At 45.7% G+C, this 14,326-nt stretch overlaps 1 protein-coding gene across 1 annotated transcript in view; it reads right to left on the reverse strand.

Annotated features, from left to right (window-relative positions):
• Positions 1 to 13,272, reverse strand: part of LOC106804747 (2,3-bisphosphoglycerate-independent phosphoglycerate mutase-like) — a 22,054-nt gene extending 8,782 nt beyond the window's left edge. The window contains exons 1-10 of the mRNA XM_014806071.1: positions 13,073 to 13,272; positions 11,100 to 11,269; positions 9,374 to 9,490; positions 9,006 to 9,138; positions 5,527 to 5,705; positions 4,645 to 4,738; positions 2,878 to 2,987; positions 2,391 to 2,517; positions 1,695 to 1,843; positions 1,204 to 1,321 (exon numbers count right to left, since the gene is read on the reverse strand). Of these exons, the coding sequence (XP_014661557.1) occupies positions 1,204 to 1,321; positions 1,695 to 1,843; positions 2,391 to 2,517; positions 2,878 to 2,987; positions 4,645 to 4,738; positions 5,527 to 5,705; positions 9,006 to 9,138; positions 9,374 to 9,490; positions 11,100 to 11,269; positions 13,073 to 13,232 (1,357 nt within the window). The 5' untranslated portion in view covers positions 13,233 to 13,272. The remainder of the gene's footprint in view (positions 1 to 1,203; positions 1,322 to 1,694; positions 1,844 to 2,390; positions 2,518 to 2,877; positions 2,988 to 4,644; positions 4,739 to 5,526; positions 5,706 to 9,005; positions 9,139 to 9,373; positions 9,491 to 11,099; positions 11,270 to 13,072) is intronic.
• Positions 13,273 to 14,326: the final 1,054 nt, after the last annotated feature.

Consider the following 14,326-nt stretch of genomic DNA (forward strand, 5'->3'; position numbering starts at 1 on the left):
CGTGCGTTCATCTCTTCTACATAATACCACAATTATTGGTTTAAGTGCTACAGCATAGATTTTAAAGCAAATCACTGTACCCCCCACAGTTCCGGAGGCCCCCTCTTTTAATTAGGGTTAGGGTTAGGGTTAGGATTAGGGTTAGGGTTAGGGTTAGGGTTAGGATTAGGGTTAGGGTTAGGGTTTTTGCATCATGATATCTGTCCCCACACCATAGATTAATTTTTGTGGATCACAATGCCTATATATAGCGCGGCGACACATATATATATATTTAGTGTGAAGGTTAGTGTTGGCGGTGTTGGAGTGAGGTTTACCGGTAGGGTTAACGTTTTGAACGTCATCGTCAACGTTATCACGTGACCTCCCTCCACGCCCGGGGGATAGCAACACCCGTGATTGGCTGAGGCGCGGGCCGCCATATTGGATCCCGTTCGAATCCGCCACGCTAGCAGGGTCGGTGGCTCGAGATCAAGTGATCCGACCAAACAAACAGTCAGATCAACGAATCCATCAGATCGAGATCCGTGGATCCGACCAAACAAACGCGCCCCATGTAAAGCCGCAACGTGGTGATGTGGTGATGTCATGAACCAGTCTATCTCTTCTCTACATATGTATTTACTATACGTGGTAAGATGTTTTACGATCCACAGACATTGAGCTTGAAGTAAAGGGCAAGGAATGGGCATTCAAATGGAAAAGGCCATTTTCAAATGATTGGAATGCACAAGAGCACCATTTTTGAACCAGCTTGAAAAATATTAGGAGCAATGGTACGTTGAACCCACAGCTCCTGGTTAGCATCTAATGCAAGCATTTCGCCCCGAGTTGGTGCATGAAGGCCCCCCATCCCCCCACCCACCCACTGCTACCACAAACAAGGTTATACTAGTAGAGATCATGTATATGCTGTTAGTGTTACGCAATGCAACAATGACCACTGCACAAACGGGACTCGTGTGTTATGCCTTTTAAAGACTGAATTCTGGATATTACTACGTGGCTATATATTCATGTTGCTGGGCGAGATAGGCTGTACAGCACAGAACCCAATTCCATTACCTCCACTGGTACGTCACGCGTGTGAGGTGAGACCACGCTGACACCCTGACCTCTGCCTCGCGTGTGAGGTGAGACCACGCTGACACCCGGACCCCACCTCGCATCACACGCATGCAGGGACGAGACACACTCACTCACCGGTGGCAGTGACTGCCTTCACCGTGGCCTCGTAGACCCCTGTGTGGCCGACCATGTCCGGTGGGGCAAAGTTGCACATGACGAACGGATGCTTCCCAGACTTGATCGTCGCCACCATCTAGCGAGAGAGAAACGGGAATTGTAGCGGCATTAGCTCGAACACAAGAATTCTCTACATAGGTTACATATACTAAGTACGCCAACGTACACTATTATCATACAGGGCTCGTTCTCCTGAAGACGAAACATTTTTCCAGGAATTTTCTAGTACTTTATAAAGGTTCGTTTTCCAAAGGTTCAATGCCACGATGTAAACCGAAGTTTAGCAGGAAACAGTCCGGCATTAGCACGGACATGTGTATACTCTATTTATGTTATTACTACATGTACAAAAGTATTACAATTTCATATCATACAAATCACGTTTAAAATTATTACAAAACATTTCGGCAGGATGAGTGTGAAAGAGAGGTATTTATCGTTAGGCTGACCTCGTCTGCCACACCAGCGCAGCTCATCTCCGGCTGGAGGTCATAGGTCGCAACCTTAGGTGACGAAACCAGCTTCCTCTCTTCCTTGTCAAATTTCTGCTCCACGCCACCGTTGAAGAAGAAGGTCACGTGGGCGTACTTCTCCGTCTCTGCGAGGAAACACGGCGAACGACAAGTGAACGCACGTCCCGAAGAACCCAGGAGGCGCGCGTGGGCGAGAGATTTGCACATGCAGTTCGTCATGCGATACAAGAATTAGCTCAGGGTGCTAATCTGACAATTAAATAGCAAGCGAGTGCACAACAAAGTCACCTGCCCACACGCTCTAATCAGATTAATACAGCAGGCATTATCAACGCGCTTCATAAACTGTTGTTCCCCATAGCACAGCACAAATCTACGATACGTACCTTATATAAATTCGTAATATAATCTTATCTAAAACAATCGTAATATAATATAACCTATAATGCACATCTATACATAGATAGATGACATATCTATACAATACTCATCATCTAAAGCACACACAATATATATATGATATATAAATATGTATAATACGTATATATATATACACACACATATATAAATGTACACTTATAGAAGACATATCTACACAATATACATGTAATACATGCACAACACATCAGCACGTGTGGATTGCAGTCACCCGTCCGTCGGCGCCCGTCTCACCTGCGCAATGGAACTGAGAGACGCCGTTGTTTGCGATGGCCTCGGCGAGCACGTTCTTCATCGACACGGGCGGGAACAGCAGCGGGAAGCTCCATTCGGCGTTGTACCGCGTCATGCAGTTGACGGCCTGCCAAGGCGCAAACACAGTGGCCGATCAGTAACGCGGCACACACTACGGACGCACTCGTTACGTTAAATCTCCCAACTAGTTGCTATCGACCAGTCGCTCGCGCGTCTCGCCTTTACACTGCCCATTGTCGGTTGTAGTTGGGAAGTTGGTTCCAATTTGCCAACATAAAGTCGGTAGTGTAAACTCAGCTTATTAATATAGCTTTCTTCCTTCTGTAGCCTCTGCTGGGTAACCAATTACAATGCGTAACATGTATGACCATGTAACAATGCATCGGAACCTTTTATATAATCATCAAGACGACGGTGTACACTGGCGCCACCTACATACACCGAACAGCAATGGCTATCATCTTACAATGTTCTTCGGCACGACAGAAGTCTCGAACTGAGTCTTGACGCCGAAAGCTTCGGTGATCTGTCTCATCCTGTCGGCACGGAAGTCGATGAAGATCAGGGTGTCGTTATCTGCAGCAGAGCATCCCCCCATCATTAATATCCAACTGACTTATTTGTCTAGATGAGATAACCATGCCCTCCTCAATGGTGGAGTTAGGTTGGCCAGTTTGGACAATGCCCCTATCACATGCATGATTGTCTAGAGCTGCCCGTTAATCGATCCAGGCAGATAGATGAAATTGAGAAGCATTACCACACATTATTTTGCACATTATCCTTACACAGAAACAAGTGCCGCATAGCGACAGCGCTCATCTAACGTCTACTGCGGTGACTCTGTGGTGGAGTGGAGGGATTCTAGTAAACCCCGTTAGTCCCAAATGTGTTCACATACACGCCGAAACAGTGGAATGCACAGGGATGGTATCAGGAACCTTCTCAAAAGAATGTTCGTTGGGATCGTTATGAAAGTTGCCACGAGATGGCGCGTACGTTTAAGTGTCTTCAGATTAAAGATGGAAGCTCCCATCATTCGTAGTAGCAACAACTATTTGCAAGACAGAATAGGTAAGCACTCATCCATTTACCTACGCAAGCCTACAGGCTGCAAATTGCAATAGAGAGCTGCCACCTGCAACCAATTAACGCAGGCAAAAACTGCCCCAACACATGCACTGGCAGCAGCCACTGGCAGTGGCATACGTTACATGTAACATACTGACAGTACAGAATGACATAGAAATGATACGATTTAAGGAACATACACCTTCTTTAACCAAATTTAGCTTTTGAAATTTCACTGTGACATTGTAGCCTCATACATCCAGGCATGTATAGATTCTACTAGCAAACCTGGCAGTCAAATTCTTTCTAACAGACAGTCAACAAATCCAAGTTTAACCCTCCTCTTGAGGGTCAAAAGGTTATCCGACACTTACTCTTCGCATGTCAGCAGAAGGGACATTTCATGGTCCTTTCAATAAAGCCATAAAAATGCTAGGTCACCGCTGAAACAAAAAAGTTTTTCAATCGCTCCGTCAGACCATGTCCTCAGAAAATGTCTAAAATCTGCCCTGTGCCCACTGACCTTTGACCTGTGACCTCCAATTTCGGCACAGTGATGGCTTTTCCTACCATGATGCTATACACCGACTATCACGAGCCTAGGTCGAGCCGTTTAGATTTGTGCCGCAATTCTGCATTTCCTCCCTATACCTTAAGTTAAGGAGTGAATGTTCCCCCTTCTTTTACACCTCTTGACCTTTGACCTTTGACCCCCAGCTTCGACATCCCAACTCGTTTTGACGATCCCCCCCAACGACCCGAATATCGTGACCGTACGTCGAGCGGTTAAGATTTGTGCCCAACTGTTGACGGACGACCGGACGACCGACCGGACGGACGGACGGACGATCAAGCGATTCTACAAGCTGCATCTGACTATGTCAGATGAGCTAAAAAGGTAACTAAAGATATCCGACAATTATGTACAAAAAGTAGATTTTTTTATCAAGGCTTCCCCCATCAATAAATCAATACCGCCCCTCTGATAACGTACCATTTCACCCTCTTCACATGTGAATTTTACATAAGTAATTAGTTTAAGTACATTTTTATTCGAATTATTTTATATTTTGCTTTTCAAAAATTATATCTATTATATTATTTAATATAATTCTTCTCTGGAGCGGGATCATCGTTGTGAGACCATCGTCGCCGTGGTTACCTTTGATGCGGCCATCCTGTGAAGCTATGATCGGCTTCAGGAACTCGTCGGTCTGACGCTCGGCGCCCGTCATGTCGTAGCGCTTTTGCATCAACTATAAACAAAAGAGCAGGAAACCCCGTAAAACAGAAGAACTGCAAACCTGTAACAGAGGGAATGGCAAAGCTATATGCGCGTCCACGCTCAAGAGGTTCTTTCACACGATTTGATTTTGTCATCGCTGTTTCACTCTCAATCTTACTCTCTCCCCCTCCCCCTTCTCCTTTTGCTCTCACACACAAAACATGCTACCATCATCTACGTTCCACACAAACCCTGTCCCTCCCTCTCTTCTTTCCTTCCTCCCTCTCAACCTCACCTTCTTCCCCCCTCTCTCTCTCTTCCTCCCTCTCAACCTCACCTTCTTCCCTATCTCTCTCTCTCCCTTCCTCCCTCTCAACCTCACCTTCTTCACCCCTCTCTCTCTCCCTTCCTCATTCTCAACCTCACCTTCTTTCCCCTCTCTCTCTCTTCCTCCCTCTCAACCTCACCTTCTTCCCCCTTCTCTCTCCTTTCTTTCCTCCCTCTCAACCTCACCTTCTTCCCCCTCTCTCTCTCTCCCTCTCTTCCTCCCTCTCAACCTCACCTTCTTCCCCCCTCTCTCTCTCTCTCCCTTCCTCCCTCTCAACCTCACCTTCTTCCCCCTCTCTCTCTCTCTCCCTTCCTCCCTCTCTTCCTCCCTCTCAACCTCACCTTCTTCCCCCTCTCTCTCTCTCCCTTCCTCTCTTCTTTCTTTCCTCCCTCTCAACCTCACCTTCTTCCCTCTGTCTCCCTTCCTCCCCCCTTCTCTCTCTCCCTTCCTCCCTCTCGCACTCTCCGGCCGCTCTCACGTCTCCCGCTCACCGAGATGACGTCGGACTCGGCGCATGTCTCGCCGATGCCCTGCACGAGACCCTCGTAGGCGATCTTGATCCTCTCCCACCTCTTGTCCCGGTCCATCGCGAAGTAGCGGCCGACGACGGTCGCCAGCGTGCCGTAGTTGTTCGCCTTCATGTGGTCCTGCACCTTCTTGACGTATCCCACTGCAACGACACGTTGACGGTTGACAGATCCATCGCAGGCGCGTGACGCGAGACGACGGTTTGACAGATAGCATCGCAGCGCGCAGTGACGCGAGCGACGGTTGACACGATACATCGCCAGTCCGCGTGACGCAAGCGACCGGTTGACAGATACATCGCAGCGCCGCGCGTGACCGCGAGCCGACGTTGATAAGATACATCGCAGGCGCGTGCTGCGAGCGACGGTTGATAGATACATCGCCAGGCACGTTGAGCGCGAGCCGACCGGTTTGACAGATCTATCACAGGCGGCATGACGCGAGGCGAACGGGTGACGCATACATCGCACCGCGCGCCCTCCCCCCTGCCCGACGCGCAGCCGACGGTTGACAGATACATCGCAGCTGCGCGTGAACGCGCAAGCCGACAGTTCCGTCGCGCACGCTCTGCCGGAGGGTTTCATCTGGGTAATCGTGGATGTCATGTACTATGTCTGGTGTACGTGATTATTTGGTTTGTGAAAAAATTTGACCCTTTTGTGAATTTTGCGCACGGTGGTGACATGGAGCGGCGAGCAGCAAAAACGTTGTCGTTTTTGGTGAATGTACTGGACAAGATGATTTTGATTAAAATACGGTGAAAAATACATCGCCCAATTACGCAAACAAGAGCCGCAGAGCGTCTGGGCTCATCTGAGGTCTGTTGCTAACGATTCATTAAACGTAAAATTTTCAGTCCGTGCGTAGTACGACACCTTTGTTTTAGGCGCAGATCTGGCAGACACGCAGTTGCGTACACATCTATTGCTAGGCACCACGTCCACTATCGCCAGCATGGACGGGTAGGGGGAGGGTGGGGGGGAGGCGCGCGTGGCGGCGGATGGGGGTAAAGGGGCGGGGGGACGGGGTGGGGGGGGGTCGAAGGCGGGCGAGGGTGGGGCGCAGGGGGCTCTAATAGCAAAGCCCAGTGTCAATCCTTTGTTAACAGTTCAACAAATCCATGTTTAACTCTCCTCGTTGAGGGTCAAAGGGTTATCGACACTTACGTCTCTGCATGTCAGCCAGCAAAGTAATTTCATGTCCTCTTTCAATTTAATTGCCATAAAAAATGCTTAGGGTCACCGCTTGAAACAAATAAAGTTTTTCCCAATCGCTCCGCTCAGACCATTCCTCAGAAAATGGTCTGAAATCTGCCCTGTGCCCATTGACTTTGCCTGTGCACTCCAATTTCGGCACACAGTTGTGGCTTTTCGCATACCATTGATGGCTAACACCGACTATCACGCAGCCTAGGGGGTCGGAGCCGTTTAGATTTGGGGTGGGTGCCGCAATTCTGCATTGCCTCCCTATACCTTAATGCTTTAAGGAGGGAATGTTCCCCCTGTCTTGTTACACCTCTTGACCTTTTGACCTTTGACCCCCAGCTCGGTGGACAGCCCAACTCGTTTGACGCATCCCCCCGACGCGTCGACCGAATATTTCGCTGACCGGTTACGTCAAGCGTGTTAAGATTTTGTGGCCCAACTGTTGACGCGACGGACGGACGCCGCACGGGTACCGCTCACGGCACGGACGCACGCACGACGGCGATCAAGCGATTCTACAAGCCCTGGCATCTGACTACTGTCAGATGCAGCTAATTAAATACATTGCTGCTTCAAACTGTGTATTTTAGACTCCATTTAGATTTCAGGAATAGGCTCATATGCTAGCATCAAGTGCATCCTTTTATTTTCCACTTATAGCATACTACATAACATGCATATAAGACATAAATAAAGCATGCTATTTTCACTTTGAATTTTATGTTGGTGAATGAGATCGGCATGAAATTTTTGAGCCAAATTTTCAAAAGTCACCACTGGCAGCGCTGTATGTTTGTGGACGAATCCGTCTGATCGATTCATATGATCCTGATCCGACAAACAAACCGCCAAAACTAACTTTCACCGCGTTCACGTTTCGTTGTAACCTATTACGGGACTGCGTTCATACACAAAGACAAGCTGTCGTGATGGCGGCGGGGTAATTCTATCCCCCGGGCGTTGGAGCGGAGTGCTGCCGCACGTCGGCAGCATAGTGTTGGATCAGTGCTTAGGATTAGGGTCAGGATTAGGGTTAGGGTTAGCGGTGTATGATTAGGGTTAGGGTTAGGCGTTAGGGTTAGGGATTAGGGGTTAGGGTTAGGAACAGGTTTAGGCGTTAGCGATTAGCGGTTTAGGGTTAGCGGTTTTTGCATCATGATATCTGTTCCCACACCATAGATTAGATTTTTGTGGATCACATTGCCTTATATATAGGCGCGGCGACGACTATATATATATATTTAGTGTGAAGGTTATGTTGGCGGTGTACTGGAGTGAGTTTTTACGGGTAGCGGTTAACGTTTGAACGTCATCGTCCAACGTCTATCACGTCGACCTCGGGCCTCAACGCCCGGGCGGCATAGCAACCACCGGTGATTGGCCCTGAGGCGCGGGCGCCATATTGGATCCCGTCCTCTGAATCGCCACGTAGCAGTGGTCGGTGGCTCGAGATCAAGCTGATCCGACCAAACACAAACAGTCAGGATCAACGAATCCATCAGCAATCGAGATGCTCGTCGGTGATTCCGACCCAAAGACAACGCCGGCCATGCTAAAGCCGCCAACGTGGGGTGGATCGTCTTTTTTTTTTCGTTTTATTTGTTTTCTGGTGATTTCGATGAAACCAAGGGTTCTATCTCTTCATCTACATTATGTACTTGACTATACGTGCGGCTAAAGATATGTTTTACGCATCCACAGACATTTTTCGCAGGCTTGCAAGTAAAGGGCCGAAGGAATGGGCCATTCAAATGGCAAAAGGCATTTTCAAAATGCATTTGGACATGCCCGACAAGCAGCAACCCATTGTCTTGGAAACCAGCCTTGAAAAAATATTAGGAGCAATGGTACGTTGCAACCCACCGCAGCTAGCTGGTTAGCATCTTAATTGCAAGCATTTTCGCCCCGATGTTGCTGTGCATTGAAGGCCCCCATCCCCACCCACCCACTGCTTACACAAACAAGGTGTATACTAGTAGAGATCATGTATATGCTTGTTAGTGTTACGCCATGCAACAATGACACTGGCCACAAACGGGACTGGTGTGTATTTTTTTTTGCCCCTTTTTTTTTTTTAAAAGACTTGAAAAAAAGTTCTGGGATATTACTACGTGGCTATTATATTACATGTTGCTGGGCGAGATAGGCTGTACAAGCACAGAACCCAATTCCATTACCTCCACTGGTAGGTACAAACAGACCCTCACCTCCACTGGTAGGTACAAACAGGCCCTTACCTCCACTGGTCGGTATCGTGTCTCTGCCATCACCAAAGTATTGCACGAAGCAATCCTTCACGCCGTTCATCTTGGCACCCTCCAGCATACAGAGCAGGTGGTCAATGTGGGAGTGGACACCGCCATCGGAGACCTGGCCAACGAAGAAAATAGAAAGAAACATCCAACATTATTAGCAGAGGATGTCTTGCAGTATGGTCACGAACATATCTATACAACGTATCTACGCAGTATATCTATACAAAGTATTTATACAACTTATCTATACAATGTCTAGATATGTTATTTCTATGCTGGTGTATTCTTTCTTGTATGCTTTTTCATAAATAAAGTCGCATTTGCCTGATGTGTGATCCCGGCTTGCTTACCAGCCCGAGCAGGTGAAGTCGCCCATTGCCAGACTTTGCTCTCTCACAAGCGCTGACAAACGTGCCGTTGGTGTACAGCGACTTGTTCTCGACGGCCAGGTTGATTCTGACGATGTCCTGGTGAGAGGGAGAACGCCAGCACACGTTACAGCAATTACCACGCCCACGTGAATATTCACACCCAGCCAAATGCGCAGCGGACAAGGAACAAGATTTATAAATGCTTGTATTATAAGATGCATACCATCTAGTACATAGGCATATATATATATCGTTCACGAGTAAATATAAAATCTGTTAATAAAACTTTAATGACACCACCTGAGGAGAAATTCATTACAGAATTGTGTATAGTATTGATTTAAGTCAGTTTTAAGTGTAGAATTATTTAGAATTTTCTATTCTATTTCTATTTAACATTGTATCACAGACCACATTAAATTATTACTGTTACAATAGATTTACGAATAACTATTCACTAAATATTATAGATATATACTAGGTATCATGTTTAAATACAGTAGAACATTCCGCCCCCCCCCCCAGAATTAGCCCTGAATACTGTTCTTTCCAGGCACGTATTTCAGTAAAACATGCAGTAATAGAAACTGCCAGTAAGACAATGCTAGTCAACATACTTTCGTTTAGAGCTTGAATTTAGCAAGAATATGTTTGCTCCCTTTTTTCTCTTCACCCAAACTAACCAGGCATGCCATGCCAGAATATGACCTTTATCATTTCAGCTTGTGTGGTGAGGCAGTTACCCCAGCCAAGCCATATGTCAGATATATATAGCTAGCTCTAGGGAGAGGAACGGGCTGTTAAAATAGCATGTATAGCATTTCCAAACGACGGCAGCTTTTATTTAGCAGACCGTACACCGTGCATATTCTTTCTTTTGATGGCAAATACCCAAACAGGCTGGAAATGATCTATAAGAATACAATTAAGATTACATATGGGGCATCATGCATATGAGCTACAGACCATCCGCTTACTTGTCTTACATTTAGTTATGCAACTGATAATGATTTCAGTCTGAAGAATGAACACCAATGTATGGTACCCAATGCTGCTGATATAATCATCTACCGGTACCTAAGATCATAAATGTATTCCAACTAAAAATATATATTCAACTAAATATATAAGGAAACATCTGGGCATCTTTCCCACAATACAGCACTTTCTGGTGATTACTAGCAACCCAAGAGCTATTGATCAAGAGAAAAATCCCAAGCTTGCTAACGCTCGTTGTTTAATTAATGAAAAATGACTGATGAATGATATTCGTGTCGGTCCGAAAAAAATACTCATGGAAACATAATAGGACACTAACTCTCCCTCTGTGATTTTAACATTTAGTGTAATACAGGTGTCTCATGAACAGCAGACGGGATAAATTGCCTGTGTGGGTAGGTAAGAAGGGTGGATACACTTTAAAAGTAGGCAGTGGGGCGAGTTGACTGGATGAGTAGTTATGAGGGCGAGATGGATGGGTGAGTAGACACGAGGGTGAGATGACTTACTAAATATGTGGAGGAGTAGACAGGAGGGTGGCCTGACTTAATAAGAAACCAAGAGGGATGACAGAGTCGACGACAGAAAACAGGTTGGGTAAGCATGCATGGAGGAGCTGCCTGAGCAAATAGACAAGAGGACGAGTGCACATAGATCACCTGTTTGCTGGGCGGTGTTATACTACAGTCGAAGACACACTACTCACCTGCCAGCACACACGTCCGGCACCACAGTTCATGTGACCGACCTCACTGTTGCCCATGAGGCCGCGCGGCAGGCCGACAGACAAGCCAGAAGCATCCAGCGTCGTGTACTTGTCCTTGACCGCAGACAGCTTCGTCATCACCGGTGTTTCGGCCGCAGCGATGGCATTGCCTACAACGAAAACGAGGGAATACACGTATATATATATATCTTCTTAGCAGAAGCGGCAAAGTTCAGGAAGAAGAAGAAGAAAGGAATGGCTAAGGTCAATTGTTAGTCAGGCTGTGTGCATGTTATTGATCAACGTGTGTGGTAACGAATACTAGTTAGAAGTATATCTGATGATTGGTGGCTTAGTGGTTAATATATTTAGAATAAAGTTATAACAACTTACAAAAAGAGAAATAATTCAAATTATCAGTTTATTCATCCGTGTTAGTCAAAAAACTGACAGTGCGGACAGTGACTGTGAGTGTGAGGGAGTACACTGGACTAGTTGCTCCTGCAATCTCATCTGTGAATCTGGTAGTTTTGGACTAGGGCCTAATACTAACAGACTTATTTAAAACGAATTGGTTACTATTTTGCATGTAACATTAAAACAGACTTGATTGCCAAGTTCTATAATGGAAACATAATTCTAAGTAATCTATTAAAACTGCATGCTGCAAAGTTTATTTTTCCATAAGGCATTCTTACCATGTCCCTCTCATTCCGATTCCCCCAATGCCACGGATTCCAAACCACGGCACACACTGTCACTGACGCACGAAGGGTCGTTGTCGTATAATGGCGTATAATATGTACCCGAGATAACTATTTGATATGGTTAGGGTTAGGGTTAGGGTGTTAGGGTTAGGGTGTTAAGGTTAGGGTTAGGGAGTAGGCGTAGACGACATACTCACCGACACCTCGGGTACTACATATACGACAATGACCCCTTCACCGTCACTGACACAGTGACTTTGGTTCAAGGATAGATAACATGGGTCCCAATAAAACCAATGTCATTTACATCAATATAAATATAATATTATATCAATATAATAGGTTAGAGTTATGGTTAGGGTTAGGGTTAGGGTTAGGGTTAGGCACATTGGTTTTATTGGGACCCATGTTCTCTAAAGTCTATCCTTGTGCCGTGACTTTCAAAAGGGAAATTCAAAATTTTCCACACAGAGTCAATGATTTCTGAATTAGTTTTGTGTCATGGCATTTTTACTTAGTCTCCCGCTCTACCCGTACTGCTGGAACCGTAAAATACCTAACACAGTACAGTTAGCCCATCGTCTACAGAGTACAACTACTGAACTAGGCCTAGTGAACTACAAGCAAGTAGGCCTAGTAGTACTAGTAGTAATGCTGAGAGGGTCTATGTCCCCCGGGGTACTGCCGGAACGTACCCTGGGTACGGTCCGGTATACCGGAACGTACCCTGGTACTATCTATAATCTAATATGCCGGACCGTACCTCGCCTACCCCACTAACGAGTCTAGGGGGTCGCCTACGCCTACTCCCTAACCCGAACCTAGCTCTAGTATTATAGCCCGCTTACATTAACTGCCGCTGCGCCAGCGGCAGTTAATGTAAGCGGGCTATAGTACTAGAGCTAACCGAACCTAGCTCTAGTACTATAGGCCCGCAGGATCGCTGACGGCAGGCCTGCGGCAGCGATCCTGCGGGCTATAGTACTAGAGAGCTAACCCGAACCCTCATCCTAACCCTAACCATATCAAATGAAATAGTGACCAGGGTACGTTCCGGCAGTACCCTGGGCCTGGGGGACATAGACCCTATAAGCCCTAGTAGTAGTAATGCCTAATGGTAATGCTGATCATGGGGTTCAAGGGTAGGGCAACGAACATGCGATGATGCGTACATGATCATACATGATTGAAATCAATACTAAAAAAATTACAACTGAAAGACGGAAATAACCGTGATCACTTTTATCCACGTTAATTGCAGCTTACCGTCCTTCTCTTCCGAAATGCCCCAGCCATCGATTACGATCAAACACACTTTTGCCATTTCGATGGAACTCGCCGATGAAAACGAAGAAAATCTGCAACCTTGACGACGTGCAGCGGCAATATATAGAACCTTTGCGATTTTCTGGACGATCTTTACCATCGCCCGATTGCGAATGTGGAGCCGTACGACGGCAATATAAGTAAACATATACACAGTAAAAATGTGCAACAGTGATAATTTGTCTTTATTTTTTCAAGCATACATATAACATATCAGGACATATCAGGACTCAGAGTCATATAAAAATGCGAATAAAGGAAATCAGTATTAAACTAGTATTTACATATATGCATTAAAATAATAAATTACCATCGTCAACGTCTTATGCGTTATATAATAGACGTGCTTAGTAGTGAATTGGGTATTTTACAAAGCAGCTACGAATGTTCATCAAAATGATATCATATATTATATTATCATATTCTGTGCCTCTTTTTAGTATTCATCATAGGATCCATTATTGTTCAGTTCGGATGCCGAAATTGTTCATATTGCCTATATATGTCTTCCGTACGTCTTCCGATCCGTCTTCAAGTTCAAGTTCAAGTTCAAGTAAAATTTATTTTCATCGGTATATCATGAACATTGTAACATAAGCTCAAAGCTTTTGCACCGATATCAAACAGATAAAACCTTCTAATTAAGTCGCTTCTAATCAGCAAATCACTAGAAGGGAAGTGTGCAATTTTGTTACATAACTCAACTTAGAGATGGCAAAGGAATACGTTTCGTACCGTTTGGAGAAATACACCACGTGTAGAACTAGATGAAGAAGAGTAAATACTTTTGCTCCATGTACATTTTGGGTCATGTACATTTAGTAGGCATATATTTTTGCTCTAAAATTTAGGTAGGGTAGTTACTCGATCGCTTGCTCCTAATGCGTAGGTTACGAGTCCGAATAGACACATTTTCAAACTAAACCACTCGATCGTATGCGCAGGTGCTCTTGAAATTTAAACAAATTGTTTTATCTCTGAGCAAATACTGAGCATCTGTGAACACAAATCTTCACACGAAGATAAGACGCGCGCACACACACGCGCGCGCGTAGGCCTCCTATACGTATAACTGCGTGTGCGGTGGGGAAGTTTGTGATCTTACTATATAAAGTATGCTACAATCTATGGATATACGGAAAGATTAAGCGCCTCATTGTTACCAATTGAATTGAAATAAATGATTGAAATGAG

Source organism: Priapulus caudatus, unplaced genomic scaffold, assembly GCF_000485595.1.
Source record: "Priapulus caudatus unplaced genomic scaffold, Priapulus_caudatus-5.0.1 Scaffold85, whole genome shotgun sequence".
Classification (NCBI taxonomy): domain Eukaryota; kingdom Metazoa; phylum Priapulida; class Priapulimorpha; order Priapulimorphida; family Priapulidae; genus Priapulus; species Priapulus caudatus.